At 38.0% G+C, this 17730-nt stretch overlaps 1 protein-coding gene across 18 annotated transcripts in view; it reads left to right on the top strand.

Moving 5' to 3' along the window:
• Nucleotides 1–17730, top strand: part of LOC311291627 (uncharacterized protein) — a 106542-nt gene that overhangs the window by 17622 nt on the left and 71190 nt on the right. For 9 of the 18 annotated variants that reach the window (XR_014627584.1, XR_014627585.1, XM_084410766.1 and 6 more), the window contains exons 7-16: nucleotides 137–409; nucleotides 501–788; nucleotides 866–1147; nucleotides 3779–3850; nucleotides 3944–4015; nucleotides 9858–10130; nucleotides 10217–10504; nucleotides 10582–10863; nucleotides 15634–15702; nucleotides 15796–15870. Coding sequence is in view for 16 of the 18 variants with exons in the window: in XM_084410766.1 (XP_084266892.1) it covers nucleotides 137–409; nucleotides 501–788; nucleotides 866–1147; nucleotides 3779–3850; nucleotides 3944–4015; nucleotides 9858–10130; nucleotides 10217–10504; nucleotides 10582–10863; nucleotides 15634–15702; nucleotides 15796–15870 (1974 nt within the window). In the remaining 2 variants the exon portion in view is untranslated. The remainder of the gene's footprint in view (nucleotides 1–136; nucleotides 410–500; nucleotides 789–865; nucleotides 1148–3778; nucleotides 3851–3943; nucleotides 4016–9857; nucleotides 10131–10216; nucleotides 10505–10581; nucleotides 10864–15633; nucleotides 15703–15795; nucleotides 15871–17730) is intronic. The other 9 variants (XM_084410770.1, XM_084410763.1, XM_084410774.1 and 6 more) reach the window with 5 other exon arrangements.

Raw genomic sequence — 17730 nt, forward strand, 5'->3', positions numbered from 1 at the left:
GTTTTGAGATCGTGTTTAATGAGCTTGACCCACATGATGTTTTAGCAGCTTTCTCTTTCAGGAACACACAACTTTTATCACATTTACACTGAAGTGAACAGTAATTTCCTCCATATGTTTTTCCTCTTCATCACAGAGAAACACTCGCTGTATTACATTTACACTGCTTTGTCAAAACCTGTGGATCTGCCGGGCATCTATGAATTCACTGCTATGGGTCTGCTAGACGACAGACAGATCGACTATTACAATAGTAAAGAAAAGAGAAAGATTCCCACACAGCCCTGGATGAAAGAGAACATGCAGGAGGATTACTGGGAAAAAGGCACTCAGTCGAGAAAGAGCAAAGAACAGTGGTTTAATGTCAATGTCAAGATTCTGATGGACCGCATGAGAGACCATGATTCAGGTGTGGAACATTCATGCTGTTTAACCTGCTTATGTATTCTAGTTTTAATATTGTTATCATCTTACAAACATTTTGATTCGTCATGTTTCAGATCTTCATGTTCTTCAGTGGAGAACTGGTTGTGAAGTAGATCAGCAGGGAGATATAGTGATGTTTTCCAAAGGTGTTTCTGAGTACGGCTATGATGGAGAGGACTTTCTGTCTTTTGATGATAAAGAGTCTCAATGGGTCGCCCCAGTTGACGCAGCTCTACCAACCAAGAGAAAGTGGGACAATGTGCCGATTCTAAACCAATACACCAAAGGCTACCTGGAGAAAGAGTGTGTGGACTGGCTCAACAAATTCAGAGAATATGGAGACGAGGAGTTCAGAAACGGCTGTGAGTAAATGTGTTTGTATTTGTTGATCATCCACAGATGATGAATAGAATTGATAAACTGATTCCTGTGTTTTCAGCTCCTCCAAAGGTTCATGTGTTTTTTAGGAAATCCACTGATGAATCCAAGCTGAAACTGACCTGTCTGGCCACCGGCTTCTACCCCAAAGACGTGATGATGATCATTAGGAAATATTGCACATCTCTGCCTGAAGATGAGATTGAATCCACAGGAATCAGACCAAACCATGATGGATCCTATCAGCTGAGGAAGAGTGTGGAGATCAAGGAGGAGGAAAGAGATGAATATGATTGTTTTGTGTCTCACAAGAGCATCAAAGAACCAATTAGGGCAAAGTATGGTAAGATGAGCCAGTGGGTAAATTGACCCACCCCATTTATCTTGGCAACCGTACACTTTTATTGTCATGTGACCATATATTTTGGAACCTGTTAGCTTTTGCTGCATTTGGCCGAGCGATTGTTTGGGTGGCTCGCCAAGGTATTAGATTGGGGGGTCAAATTAATTTTTACTTGGCTTATAGTTTTTCTTTTTTACACAAACATAAGGATACTGATAAACACAAGGCACATGCATTACTTCTTGTATACTCAATCTATGGCAAATTTTTGTAAAGGAAGACAAGCATGTGAAGTTTAGGCCTATCTGGTTTCAAACTGAAGCGAAACACGGTCTGAATGTTTCCTGAAGAACTGAAAAGCTCTTAAACCTGTTGCGCTGGCGCTAGTCATGCAGATAGCAGATTTGAACAAAAGAATCAAGTGCAAATACAAATGCAAAAATAAGATGAGTAAAGAAGTGGGATATATGATCACAGAAACCCCACTGTTAACAGGTTAATGTCACGTTTCCCATTCCATGACTAGTAAAATAATCACAATTTACTCTCTGTACAATGGCGTAATCCGCAGAGTGATGGACACGGAGATGGGTGAAAAGGTTGGTGGCAGATTGGGTTTAAAGGGTTAGTTCGCCCATTTAAGACATGAAGTTGTATGCAATCCTTACCAGCACTATAGTGCATACACACTGACCCACTCTGTGGTCACCTCCCTGGTCAGAGTTCTGGCCGCTCTTAGTTTTTCAAGAAAGTATTCCCGGTTAGTTTCCGGGGCCTAAAAACTGTGCGTTATTACGTGAAAAAATTATATGCGTTGCAAAGCTTGATTAATTTACATCACAAAAAACACTCCGGCCAAAATTCATACCTCAGTTTTAATCGGCACTATTTTCTTTCCATTTCTATCAATCCGCGCTGCTGTCAACGTCAACAGTGCGCACGTTAATCTTAAATGGGCGAACTAACCCTTTAAGGGGATTGATCATCGCACACGCCGCACACCCGACGAGATGCGCCAGTTTATGGCCAGCATTGTAATATTTAAGGACATTATGAAATGAAGATAATGTCTGTCTGTACTATGTTATGATTGTACTGTACAATTAAATATAATAGTTGCTGAGTCTGCGATCTGAATACTTTACCTCAGAGCATCCGTTAACTGAATGAAGTGAGAAATTCTCACCTGATAATCCGGTAACACAATTCTCATTCAAGCAGCTGATTTCTGTGAATGAATGTAATTAAATGTATATTGCAGCACAGGGTGAAGTCATTAACGATGATTTGAGACAAATATAATGTAAATTTTATATAAAACTATGTAAATGGCGCTCTGTGTCGCGGCCGGATTTTGAGCCGTTGCTGGGCGCCGGATGTGTGTACACTCATAGAGAATAATGCGTTCGAATTTTAAAGACGTGAGCTTCTCGTCCGGTGTGCGACCCCCTTTAAGGAGATGTTTTCTTTACGTGTTGTTGTGAGCTTATTTTTTTTCGGGTGTGGAAAGAGTGTTTCACATTCTTCTCAGATTATAGCTGTGCAGGCGCGCGCTGCGTCGTCTTCTTATTTCATACACTGAAAAAAATTATAGTTGAATTTACTAAAATCTTTTATGGTAAGTGGTTCCACACAATTGATTTTAGCTACATTTAAACAAATGCATTAAGTTGAATTTATTAAATTTTAGTTCAACTTAATGCATTTGTTTAAATGTAGCTAAAATCAATTGTGTGGAACCACTTACCATGAAAAAATTTAGTAAATTCAACTAATACTTTTTTTCAGTGTAGGTGTCCGCGGGTGCAATAGCCTACAGACACCTCAGAGGTCAACCAGGTACTGGCGCTGGAGTATTTACGTATCATAAGAGTCCTGTTCATTTTAAACATCATGGTTATCGCCAAAACCGGTATATTGTCACACTCTAAATTAACACGATGTTGATATTTCATGCTTTGAATATCACGATTTTCACTTTGAATTAACATGAAACTAACAATGAACGACTGTATTTTTATTAACTAACATCAACAAAGATTACTGTAATAAATATATTTTTTAATTGTTCATTCATAGTTAATACATTAACTAACATTAACTAATGGAACCTTATTGAAAATTGTTACCGTTTTTTCTTTGCATTTTATGATAACAGGCAATTATTCTGCTGCCAGGCCAGTAGATGGCTATGTGACTTTGTAAAGATACACTGCACACATATAGACTGAATGCATAATTGTCCATGATGTCACAGTTTTGACAAATGTGTGTTTTTTGTAGTTTACATGGAGACGATCATGGTGTCATTTTAAAAAACTTGCACTTTGAAACCTGTTTTTATAACTTTGCGTTCAGTCCCCCAAAATTCATTGTTGTGTAAATGACCAAAAAGCATAAAAAGTCTCACAAGTTGTAGTGGTGAAAACATCCCTTAAAATCATTTATTCAATTAGTAAACATTAAATCATATGCATCATAATGATTTATTCAGATATTGTTCAGAATTTAGCTTTATTTATGTGAATGAATATTATGTGGCCTGACACATTAACATTAAACCTGTCTGAAATATTCTATCTGAGAAAAGTAATTCTCTGCCACTACACTTCATTTATCGTGGTTTTCCAGGACAAGTTACAGAATCACTGAGTGCCAGTGCTGCTAATGCTGAAGAATCTTCACTTAAGAAAGAATCTGATGGTATGTTTAAGCTGTTGCTTTGTCATGGCAAATTTCAAGTAGATTCATACTACAGTCCTGGAGATGCACTTTGACCTTTCACTTTTTCTCCAGCAGGACAAGAGTGTGCTGGTGAAACAACAGACATCAGTGCGACTGTCGCTCTGGAGAAAGACAAACTAACTGGTAAGTATTAACTATGCTTTAATTGAATATCAGTGCTTTTTTTCACTCATATCCGTTTTTCCAAAGGCTCAAGTGTAGCACAGCAGACATTCATTTACATTTAGGGCTTCGTACAGGAGCGGCTTGTTTATTGTAAACATGCAGTTATCAAAGTTACTTATTCAGGGAACAATGAATGGTCTGTCATACTGGACGTTTTTAAAGGTATTAAAGCACACTAGACTGTGCACTGTTAAGGGTTTCAATTTCTGCTTTATTTAGTTGTTCTTCACCACTTCTGCCAGATACAAATTACATAATAAGGACTAGATGTCACCTGTCTTTCTGCGTCTGTAGTGCTTCGAGACAAGCCTTTTCTACATCTGTGGCCTTCTTCCACTGCTTGCAGTGAGCTGGTGATTTCTTGGTGGTCTTCTGTTTCTTGTTTCTTGTTCCATATCTCTCCTCTCTGATCTCTAGATGATCTCCCCAATCCTCTCCAACCTTCTTTCCACATCTCCTTTCAGCTCTTCTAGAAGGCAAACAAGGTCTGGTGAGTCTTCTTGCGCCCCCACTCTCGCAGACTCAGGGGGGTATTCTACCCCAGCCAACACAGCCATGTGGGGCCCAAATGGCTGTGTTGGCTGGGACCTCTTGAAGTTTTCACAGCCATAAATTGGTGGATCCAAATCACTGTGATGGATCCTGCCAGCATTGGTTGCTAACCAATGACATCCTCTAGGGGTCTATTCCCTCCTGCCAGCAGTCTTTCCAAGCCGTCACCAGGTATTTCCCTGGTTGTCTTCTGCCCTTTTGCAGTGGTCACTGGTTTAATCCAGATATTTAAAATACATAATAAGGACTAGATGTTACAATCCCAACTGATTCAGTTCGATACCTGTCTTGAGTGGCATGATCTTAGTTGGGAGGTTTCATTAGTGACCACTTAGTGATGTTTCCTCCTTTACGACACAGTTCTTCAGTTGTACACCTCGGCTTCTTTGGGTGTTTCGGTCATTTACCACAAGACACGCTCCGCCAAGGCAGGCCAACCACAGGATGATCAGACCTGGGTGTGTGTCGAAAGGGGACTGACTGAGGGTACTTTCTTCTCAACCACAGGCAGTGACTACTTCTTTCGGCAGCTGTAGCAATTTATTTGATGGTCTTCCTATGGGCCTGCCCTCTAATGCCCAATTCCGTCAGAAGCCTTGTAGTTGAATTGGCAACGAAGCCCCTGCATCCTACCTCTACTGGGCACACCTTCACACACCAACCCCTTTCTTCTAACTCAGCTGCCAAGGTACAGATGATATTTTAGTTTTGACATTCAGTACTTTAGATGTCAGGGCAGCATAGGCCGTTTCAATTTTTTCCAACAAACTATACACAATTACAGTTTCTTCACTGAAAAAAATGATACTTTGGATTAACTTAAAAAAATTGATGTAATTTGTTACAGCTAATTTTTTTTAGATTTTCTCAAATTGTATTTATGATTTAGTTAAAACCATAAATTTTGATTTATGTCAAACCAAAATTTTAAGCTTTACCTTAACCCAAAGTACACAGCAAAAACTCCAGTGTTAAATTAACACTCAAGAGTGTTAAAGTTAATGAGATAATTAAGTGATTAATTGAGTGATGATTGAGCATTATTGAAGACACCTGATGTTAACAAGCAGAATCACTGAAGGAGAAAATCACAAATTGTAAGTTACCATTATGGAGATAGGTGTTTGCTTTAGTTGGGCTCTTGACCCTTATATGATTACTTTAGATTTTGTTTGTCTAGTGTTATTGATTTATAACAGTCAAATGAACTAAGAGACAATGCGTTTTGATGGTGTTGATTATGTTTTGACATAATCATGCTGTGATCTGAAAAAATGAAACTTATTGAGATAGTTTGGTTTAACTTGTTAATTACAGCATCACTGTGATTCTACAGCAAATGATTTGCAGAATTTTTCATATAATCCAAAATATTTAATAAACATTGTTCTGATCAAAAGACTTTTGAATTAATTAATTTAGAAACACAAACATCAATAATCAGCCTGTGAATCTCAGCAATGGTGACAATAATAAAGCATGTTGCAGTGGCTGCCACCAATCACAACTCATTAATGGCTCCCATCATGCATTGCGGTATGAATAAATTATGATCTGAATTGTCTATGTAATTAACTTTTCCTAATTGAATATTCTGCTTGTCACCATTGTTGAGATGCATAGACTGAATCTTGACGTCTGTGTGTGCCTAAAAGAGAGACTTTTTTTTTTTTTTACTTTTAAGAAATCCTTTGTATTATATCTAAAATTCTCGATATTTATGCAGATTCACAGTTATACTGTAATCAACAACATAAATCTATGTCACAAAAAAGAATATTAATGAGTTCAGTGATCAAGTTCAAATGATGATTGTCAAAACATAACCAACACCATCAGATCACTTTATTCTTTGTTCATCTGTCAGTTATAACTCAGATACAGCAGCCAAACAAAATTTAAAATAAACATATAAGGGTCAAGAGCCCAACTAAAGCAAACACCCATCACCATAACGGTGGCTTACAATTTGTGATTTTCTCCTTCAGTGATTCTGCTTGTTAACATCAGATGTCTTCAATAATGCTCAATCATCACTAAATTGATCACTTAATTATCTCATTAACTTTAACACTCTTGAGTGTTAATACTGGAGTCTTTGCTGTGTTCTTTGGGTTAAGGTAAAACGTTGAGTTGGAAAAAATTAACATTTTGGTTTGACATTAATCAAAATTTATGGTTTTAACTAAATCATAAATACAATTTGAGAAAAACAAAACAAAATTAGCTGTAACAAATTACATCAATTTTTTTAAGTTAATCCAACGTATCATTTTAGAGGGCGTAACACTTACTTTGAGGCAAAGTGAAAACAGAAGGTATAAACTGAAAATCACACAATTTTCCATTGGACCAATGCAAATCAATATTTTGAATGAATTGCACTGATGTTTAACTTTTTTCAGTGTTTCTTGTTCTTGTGTTAATTCAAAAATAAATCTAACATAAGCTGTACACTAGACAGTATGTATCCTCTCCAGTTCGGACAGCCCGCTCTAAGCAGGACTTGAACCCGGGTCCGTCCACATGGGAGTTGGGCTCTCAAACAAGGAGACAGAAGACAACAGTCTCTACTGTCAGTCGCTAGAATGCCTTTTGAATTCAGGGGAGTGAGGTTTACACACACATCTCTAACTAGCCTACGTCTGTTACATATACACTTGAACAATTCATTATGTACAAACCAAAATAAACATCATGCAGGCGTTAGGGTTAGTAGGGTAGGGTAGTACTTGTATGCAGGGCTTGACTGTTTTGCTCACCAGCCACTGTGGCTAATGGTTTTCCAAAGTTACTAACCACTCAGCATTTTTACAGGTCACAATTCTGTTGTTGGGAAATTTACTTGAGCTAGATTTACAGCCCTTTTAAATGTAAATGACCACACCCAAATCAAGACTACAAATGTATAACACTAGGTCATTATCAGATATTTAGCTCTAATAAGGTTGTAGGGCTGGGCGATTTAAATCGCGATATTGTTATGCGCATCTCATCAGTAATGCCGGTTCCTTGATTAGTAGTAAATCGTTTTAGATTTTGTTAGGCTATTGTATCTGAGTTAAAACTGCCAGTTGAACAAAGTAAACAAAGTGATCTTTGTTTGTTATATTATGACAATCATCATTTGAACTTGATCACTGAGCTCATTAAGATCCTTCTTTCTGACTTCGATTTATGTTGTTGGTTACAGCATAACTGTGAATCTGAATAAATGGCCAGAATTTTTGATATAAAGGATTTCTTAAAACTTGTTTAAAAAAAAAAAATCATTCTTTTAGGCACACACAGATGTCAAGATTCAGTCTATGCATCTCAACAATGGTGAGGAGCAGAATATTCAATGAGGAAAAGTAAATTAGACAATTCAGATCATAATTTATTCATACCGCAATGCATGATGGGAGCCATTAATGAGTTGTGATTGGTGGCAGCCACTGCAACATGCTTTATTATTGTCACCACCATTGTTGAGATTCACAGGCTGATTATTGATGTCTGAACGTCTTTTTGATTAGAGCTATGTTTATTAAATATTTTGAATTATAAGTAAAATCCTGATAATCATAGGCTGAAGAATCACAAAACTGCTGCTAACAAGTTAAACCAAACTATCTTAATATGTTTCACTTTTCAGATCACAGTATGATTATGTCAAAACATAACCAACACTATAAAATAACATTTTACTTTGTTCATTTAACTGTTATAAATCAATAACAGCAGACAAACAACAGTAAATATTAAAGTAAACATATAATGGTCTAGAGCCCAACTAAAGCAAACACCCATCACCTTAATGGTAACTTACAATTTGTGATTTTCTCCTTCAGTGATTCTGCTTGTTAACATCAGGTGTCTTCAATAATGCTCAATCATCACTAAATGAATCACTTAATTATCTTCTCAGCCCTAAATGCCGCTCCATCTGAAAGCAGGTGATGGTGATTTACTACTAAATCAAGGAACCGGCTTTACTGACGAGATGCGCATAACAATATCGCGATTTAAATCGCCCAGCCCTATAAGGTTGTTTGTAAAGCTCCTCTTATACCATTCAGGGCTGCACTGCCTCTCATCAGCTCTTCGGCTTCTGCTCTGGTCATCATTAATTTGCCTCAATCTGAAAGTTTGCTAGTTCAGCCCAGGATGGTTGAACCATCAGCTCCTTCTAGGACCTCCGTGCCCATCACTACTAGGCATGTCGACCAGTCGGCTCCACTAGGCTCCCTCATCCCTCCCGCTCATCCTTGGTTAGTCATTGCTCTGCCTACGCCACTGACTTCTAGTCCTTTACAAGTTCCTTGTCCTTCCTCCCCTTTGACTCTGTTGGGTTCTTCCCTCTCTTCAACTCCACCTTGATCCACAGTTAATCAGCCTCTGCTTCATTTTTCTGGCTCCATGGCTCCACCTCAGCTGCTCATCACTCTGGCTTTGGCCTTCCCTCAGGACCTGTGTCATTGCTCAGTCCCTACAGTCCCGCAGCTCCACCTGGACTCCACTGCCAGCCCCACTAAGCAAAATGATGTCCAAAAGACGTCTTTTCAATGTCTTTGGCACAAAAGTCGGACGTTGAAAAGACGTCCACTGAGGAGCCAGAACGAAAGTTTTTTTGACGTCTTTTTTTGACGTGTTCTGCACGTCCGATATCTAGACGTTAATCGAACCTTCGTACAAGGTTAAAACTAGTTCAGATGTGGCTATTGTGGACATATTTCAACATCATTTAACGTCTCATTTAGACATAATTACTTTGACTATTGCTGTCTGATGATCTTAGTGAGAATTAACAGAGATTTAGATGTTAATATTTGTTTAATTTGAAGTCTCATCATTGTGGTGATCAGTGTTTGCGTTAGTTGGGCTCTTGGTCCCCGTTCTTTTTACTTTAACTTTTCTTTGGCTGTTGTAACAGTGTGTTTGTGTAACACAATTGTTGTGGCAGAGAAAGCCTAGAAAAAGTATGAGGTGTTATCAGCTCAATGTTGATGATGACATAATCATCACGAAATGGACATCTAATATTGTGTTTAAAGTTTTGTGTTTATATTTGGCATTCATAACCACCAACCTTGTGGAACTGCATTATTGGTGCCATAAGCATTAAAATGATCACTTATTTGAAGGTGTATAAAAAATTTGTGCACATGATGTTTTGAGCAAGTGTATCATGTTGTCACACACAGACATCAAGATTTTGGATATGAATCACGTGTATCCCCCCCCCATTTTTTCCTCTTCCTTGCAGAGAGACACTCGCTGTATTACATTTACACTGGATTGTCCAAACCTGTGGATCTGCCGGGCATCTATGAATTCACTGCTATGGGTCTGCTAGATGACAGACAGATCGACTATTACAATAGTAAAGAAAAGAGAAAGATTCCCAAACAGCCCTGGATGAAAGAGAACATGCAGGAGGATTACTGGGAAAAAGGCACTCAGTCCAGAAAGAGCAAAGAACAGTGGTTTAATGTCAATATGAAGATTCTGATGGACCGCATGAGACACAATACATCAGGTGAGGAACATTCATGCTGTTTAACCTTATCTTCTAGTTTTATTATTGTTATCATCTTACAAACATTTTGATTCTTCATGTTTCAGATCTGCATGTTCTTCAGTGGAGACACGGTTGTGAATTTGAGCAGCAGGGAGATAGAGTGAGGTTTCTCAAAGGTGTTTCTGAGTACGGCTATGATGGAGAGGACTTCCTGTCTTTTGATGATAGAGAGTCTCAATGGGTCGCCCCAGTTGACGCAGCTCTACCAACCAAGAGAAAGTGGGACAATGTGCCGATCCTAAACCTATACACCAGAGGCTACCTGGAGAAAGAGTGTGTGGACTGGCTCAACAAATTCAGAGAATATGGAGACGAGGAGTTCAGAAACGGCTGTGAGTAAATGTGTTTGTATTTGTTGATGATAAGCAGCTGATTAAACTGATTGATAAACTTATTTCTGTGTTTTCAGCTCCTCCAAAGGTTCATGTGTTTTCAAGGAAATCCACTGATGAAACCAAGCTGAAACTGACCTGTCTGGCCACCGGCTTCTACCCCAAAGATGTGACGATGATCCTTAGGAAATATCACACATCTCCGTGTAAACCTCATATTGAATCCTCAGGAATCAGACCAAACCATGATGGATCCTATCAGCTGAGGAAGAGTGTGGAGATCAAGGAGGAGGAAAAAGATGAATATGATTGTCTTGTGACTCACAAGAGCATCAAAGAACCTATTAGGGGAAAGTGGGGTAAGATGAGCCAGTGGGTAAATTGACCCACCCCATTTACCTTGACAACTGGACACTTTTATTGTCATGTGATCATATATTTTGGAATCTGTTAGCTTTTGCTGCATTTGGCCGAGAAATTGTTTGGGTGGCTCGCCAATGTATTAGATGTCTTTAATACATAAAATAAGTAAGCTTGACCAGAGCTCTTGTGAGGAGAAGAGTTTATTGAAGGCAGTATCAAGTTAAGCCAAGTCACCTTCGTTTATATAGTGCTTTTAACAATATAGATTGTTTCAAAGCAGCTTTACAGTGATAACAGGAACTTTAAGTAACAGAGATTGCTTTGGCTTTACAGCAGCTCGAGAATAAAGTTATTGTCCAGCTCAAGTTAGTAGTGGAGCACAGTTCTTCAGCAGAGATGTTAGCGTGTCGCCCTTCAAAGAATCTTAACCCAAAGTTCTGTCAGTGTGACAGACCTTTATACATGAAGACAAAGGGGCTACATACAATAGACAACTGTTAGGACCTCCCACAGCCCAGCCAGCACAGCCATGTGGGGCCCAAATGGGTTTGACCTGGGCTATCTAACTGGGACCCAGCCAGTTTTGTCCTCGGTTTCCATGTTGGCCCCACATGGGTTTGCCCAGATGAAATGAACACTGCTTAGTGTGCACAGTACAGGCTGTTTAATGTAACACTGAATCAGTGTTGGAGGTAATGAGATAATTAAGTGATTGAATAATGATTGTGCATTAATGATGAACACCTGCTGTTAACAAGCATAATCACTGAAGGAAAGAGAAACACAAGAACTACTTCCAGCCACTGCCTTGGATGAAATCAACTGAAGATAAAATACATTACATCTCTCAAGATCTGATTAAACAACTCCACAAACAGCATTACCAGCTTCACTGATTAGTAACCAGACTGACTTTATTTCTGTCAGACGTCTACAGAAAATAATTAAGAAGAGGTTTAGATGTTGATTACTTATTTGAAAGTAATAGTTTGATTTGATGTTACCATTGTGGCGATCCGTGTGTGCTTTAGTCAGGATCTTGACTTTTTAACATTAGTTGTTCTCTGGCAGCTGTGTCTGTTTGTTATGGCGAGAACAGCAAGAGAAAATATGATCAGATGCTGTAAGCTGATTGATGATATGAATATGATCGTCATATAGTGGCTTAACTCGTTGATTATTTGTGAGGTTCAAACGGTAGTATGTTATTCATTTTGTTTTATTGTTGTGATTCTACAACAAGAGAATAATAGAATTTAATCAGAACGTCAAATTATTTTTAAAACTCCATTTACATATTTTGGCCTCCTCCTAATCTTACTCACACACAGACATCAAGAATCAACATATGAATCTCAACAATGGTGACATGCTTCATGCTGCAATGCATTCTGGGAGCCATGGATAAGTTTTGTATGATGCACTCAGAATGCATTGCAGCATGAAGCATGTCACCATTGTTGAGATTCATATGCTGATTCTTGATGTCTCTGTGCAAGTGGAACTTTCTGTAGTCCAACATATGTAAATGGTGTTTTAAAAATCATTTGATGTTCTGATTAAACTGTGCTGGATCTCTTGCTGTAGAATCACAACAATAAAACAAAATGAATAACATACTACCCGTATGAACCTCAAAAATAATCAATGAGTTAAGCCACTATATGACGATCATATTCATATCATCAATCAGCTTACAGCATCTGATCATATTTTCTCTTGCTGTTCTCGCCATAACAAACAGACACAGCTGCCAGAGAACAACTAATGTTAAAAAGTCAAGAGCCTGACTAAAGCACACACTGATCGCCACAATGGTAACATCAAATCAAACTATTACTTTCAAAAAAGTAATCAACATCTAAACCTCTTCTTAATTCTTTTCGTTAGATGTCTGACAGAAATAAAGTCAGTCTGGTTTGTAATAAGTGAAGCTGGTAATGCTGTTTGTGGAGTTGTTTAATCTGATCTTGAGAGATGTAATGTATTTTATCTTCAGTTGATTTCATCCAAGGCAGTGGCTGGAAGTAGTTCTTGGCTGTGTCCAAATTCAGGGTCTACATCCTTCGGAGTACTCGTTTGAAGGATGTTACGTCACAGCGCCGCGACGAAGGCTGTCCAAATTCGTAGGATCCTTCAAATGCGGCCCACAAATACGTCCTCCTTTTCCCCGAATTGGAAGGATGGGTGTGGTGGATCCTTTCCCGTCCTACCTATCCCATAATTCTTTTCGGCAGAGCGTAATGGCGGACGAAGCGAGCGGTAGCGGAGTGGGAGAGGAGTATGCTTTTCGATGTAAGTTTTTTAAAAACTGGCTTTTCAAAAAAAAAAAAAAATTTCAGTGGTTGAAATTTTTTTTTTTTTTTTTTTTTAATAAGGAATGGCCAAAGCTCAGGCTTGTCATGTATTTGGCTTTTCATTCTTGGATAAGAATTGTGAACACCCCCATACTGAGATATAATTTAATTTTCACATTAAATTAAATAAAGTTTTCTTATTGTGGGAAAAGCATATTCTGTCATTGACCCGATTTTAGCAATAACAAAGATAACTGATGGATCCTTTATGGTAATACATATGATATGGTACAACTACAGTGCAATGCAAATAGTAAATATAAGATAAAGTGAGAGGTAGGCTAATAGTAAATAGTTTAGTCAATAAAATAAACAAACAGTATACAGCAAATAAAATAGTAATGAAAAGTATAATTATATAATAGATCATAAGTACTAATATAATAATAATAATAATATATTGATAATAGTATATAGTTTATGTATAATACTATAATAATAGCAATAGAATATGAAATATCAATTACAGAATATAGACAATAAAAAATAAGTTAAATAGTTACTATGAAGAGTAAAATAATTTAACAGCATAACTATAATAGATTGATAATCGCAAGTGGTATATTATTATAATAACAATAATAAATAATGTAAATTTATACATTTTAACATATTATTACATAGGCTATATAAAATAAAATGACGCAACCATGTCTCTTTTTGTTAAATTTCAGTTTTTAAAAGGTATAAGAAGCTACAAGTCAAGAAATAAAGTAAACGATTCAGTCAAACATACAGCAGGCTACACCGTTAAAGTTAAATAAGCCTAAATATATAAAGTTATGAAACTTCACTTTGCCCTCAGCCACAACAATCTGCCAAGGAACAAATTATAGATTAATTAAACCAAAGATCGCCCAGAACGGCACTAGCCGAGGCAAGGCTGTTCTCGGCGGGGTACATGAGCGCTGAGCGCCCGGTGATCCCTGGATCTCACAACTCCGAAACCGTCAGATAACATTTTTAAAATGGCGCTCTCTTTATAAATAAACCACAGATTTGAGCTTTAAACAACTACATTGTCGACTGAAAAACTCTTAAAACTACATTTCGTGACACAGTAACATTAGTATTTTTAAATTTCGCGGCCTTTTCTCCTCTGAAAATATGTGAAAGAAGGGTAGGCTGTCCAAATTCACAAACACCGACTTCCGGGCTTTGCGGTCGTCGGAGGACCCCTCCTCCTTCAACCGGGTAGGAAGGATCCTAAGGAGGATGCAGACCCTGAATTTGGACACAGCCCTTGTGTTTCTCTTTCCTTCAGTGATTCTGCTTGTTAACAGCAGGTGTTCATCATTAATGCACAATCATTATTCAATCACTTAATTATCTCATTACCTCCAACACTGATTAAGTGTTACATTTAACAGCCTGTACTGTGCATACTAAGCAGTGTTCATTTCATCTGGGCAAACCCATGTGGGGCCAACATGGAAACCGAGGACAAAACTGGCTGGGTCCCAGTTAGATAGCCCAGGTCAAACCCATTTGGGCCCCACATGGCTGTGCTGGCTGGGAGGAGATTGATCTACACTGCAATCTACTCTGATTAATGTTGTTTCTTTGTCATTCACACCTATCAGTTTCTATGGGCCACATATCTGTATGGGACATTTGGTTCACACCTTTACAGACACAGAAAGAGTTGATTTGCATCTGAGGCACAGTCACAATGTAATTAATCATTGATCATCAGTAAATACATCATTAGTCATTAATTATTAAATTAAACGTTTTGCTTGTACACATTAGTTAATGCACTGTGAATTAACATGAAACTAACAATGACCGACTGTATTTTTATTAACTAACATCAACAAAGATTACTGTAATAAATATATTTTTTAATTGTTCATTCATAGTAAATACATTAACTAACATTAACTAATGGAACGTTATTGAAAATTTGTAATTTTTTCTTTGCATTTAATGATAACAGGCAATTATTCTGCTGCCAAACAGATGGCGATGTGACTTTGTAAAAATACACTTACACATATAGACTGAATGCATAATACCCTTGTGCATGATGTCACCGTTTTGACAAATTTGTTTTCTGTAGTTAACATGGAGAAGATCATGGTGTCATTTTCAAAAACTTGCACTTTGAAACCTGTTTTTATTAGTTTGCGTTTTCAGACCCCCAAAATGCATTGTTGTATAAATGAACAAAAAGCATAAAAAGTCTCACAAGTTGTAGTTGTGAAAACAGCCCTTAAAATAATTTATTCAATTAGTAAACATTAAAATATATGCATCATAATGATTTATTCAGATACTGTTACTGATGCTTTGTTTATGTGTATGAATATTATGTGGCCTGACACATTAACATTAAACCTGTATGACATATTCTTTCTGAGAAAAGTAATTCTCTGCCACTACACTTCATTTATCGTGGTTTTCCAGGACAAGTTACAGAATTGAGTGCCAGTGCTGCTAATGCTGAAGAATCTTCACTTAAGAATGAATCTGATGGTATGTTTGAGCTGTTGCTTTGTCATGGCAAATTTCGAGTAGATGCATACTAAAGTCCTGGAGATGCACTTTGACCTTTCACTTTTTCTCCAGCAGGACAAGAGTGTGCTGGTGAAACAGCAGACGACATCAGTGCGACTGTCGCTCTGGAGAAAGACAAACTAACTGGTAACTATGCTTTAACTGAATATCAGTGCTGTTTTCACTCATTTCTGTTTCTCTAAAGGCTCAAGTGTAGCACAGGAGAAATTAATTTACATTCAGGGCTTAAGGCAATCGGTGTCCTCAAATGTAATAAGTTAGCTTAAATGATTGAATTTGACTTTGTGTGTGACATTGTGAGCTAACAGTAACTGCAAGTGATCTGAGTTCATTTAAAGTTTGTCAAGTCAAGTCAAGTCAAGTCAAGGTTGATTTATATAGCACAAGTTTAACACAACCGTAGTTGATCCAAAGTGCTTTACAGTACAAAAAATAGAATAAAAACAAAATAAGAGACAAAATAGTAGTAGGAAAAAAAAAAGAAAGAAAGAGAGATAAAATCAAGTATCAAACCATTCAGTGTATATACATACAGTACATACATAACGTAGAACACAGAGTTATTTACAATACAAACACAAAATTACTCAAATGCAAGAGAATAAAAATGGGTCTTTAAGCTGGATTTAAAAGCAACCAGAGATGGAGAGGTCCTGATATTTAAAGGTAAATTGTTCCAGAGCTTTGGGGCAACTACAGAGAAAGCTCTATCACCTTTTGATTTACACCGAGAGCGTGGGGCAGATAAAAGTGACTGATCGCAAGATCTTAGCGACCTAGAGGCTGTGTATGGCATAATAAGATCACAAATATAATCTGGGGCTGAACTACAGTTAGGAAAATAAGTATTTGAACACCCTGCTATTTTGCAAGTTCTCCCACTTGGAAATCATGGAGGGGTCTGAAATTGTCATTGTAGGTGCATGTCCACTGTGAGAGACATAATCAAAAAAAAAAAAATCCAGAAATCACAATATATGATTTTTTAACTATTTATTTGTATGATACAGCTGCAAATAAGTATTTGAACACCTGTCTATCAGCTAGAATTCTGACCCTCAAAGACCTGTTAGTCTGCCTTTAAAATGTCCACCTCCACTCCATTTATTATCCTAAATTAGATGCACCTGTTTGAGGTCGTTAGCTGCATAAAGACACCTGTCCACCCCATACAATCAGTAAGAATCCAACTACTAACATGGCCAAGACCAAAGAGCTGTCCAAAGACACTAGAGACAAAATTGTACACCTCCACAAGGCTGGAATGGGCTACGGGGAAATTGCCAAGCAGCTTGGTGAAAAAAGGTCCACTGTTGGAGCAATCATTAGAAAATGGAAGAAGCTAAACATGACTGTCAATCTCCCTCGGACTGGGGCTCCATGCAAGATCTCACCTCGTGGGGTCTCAATGATCCTAAGAAAGGTGAGAAATCAGCCCAGAACTACACAGGAGGAGCTGGTCAATGACCTGAAAAGAGCTGGGACCACCGTTTCCAAGGTTACTGTTGGTAATACACTAAGACGTCATGGTTTGAAATCATGCATGGCACGGAAGGTTCCCCTGCTTGAACCAGCACATGTCAAGGCCCGTCTTAAGTTTGCCAATGACCATTTGGATGATCCAGAGGAGTCATGGGAGAAAGTCATGTGGTCAGATGAGACCAAAATAGATCTTTTTGGTCATAATTCCACTAAATGTGTTTGGAGGAAGAAGAATGATGAGTACCATCCCAAGAACACCATCCCTACTGTGAAGCATGGGGGTGGTAGCATCATGCTTTGGGGGTGTTTTTCTGCACATGGGACAGGGCGACTGCACTGTATTAAGGAGAGGATGACCAGGGCCATGTATTGCGAGATTTTGGGGAACAACCTCCTTCCCTCAGTTAGAGCATTGAAGATGGGTCGAGGCTGGGTCTTCCAACATGACAATGACCCGAAGCACACAGCCAGGATAACCAAGGAGTGGCTCTGTAAGAAGCATAT

This window comes from Rutilus rutilus (assembly GCF_951802725.1).
Source record: "Rutilus rutilus genome assembly, chromosome: 1".
Classification (NCBI taxonomy): Eukaryota; Metazoa; Chordata; class Actinopteri; order Cypriniformes; family Leuciscidae; genus Rutilus; species Rutilus rutilus.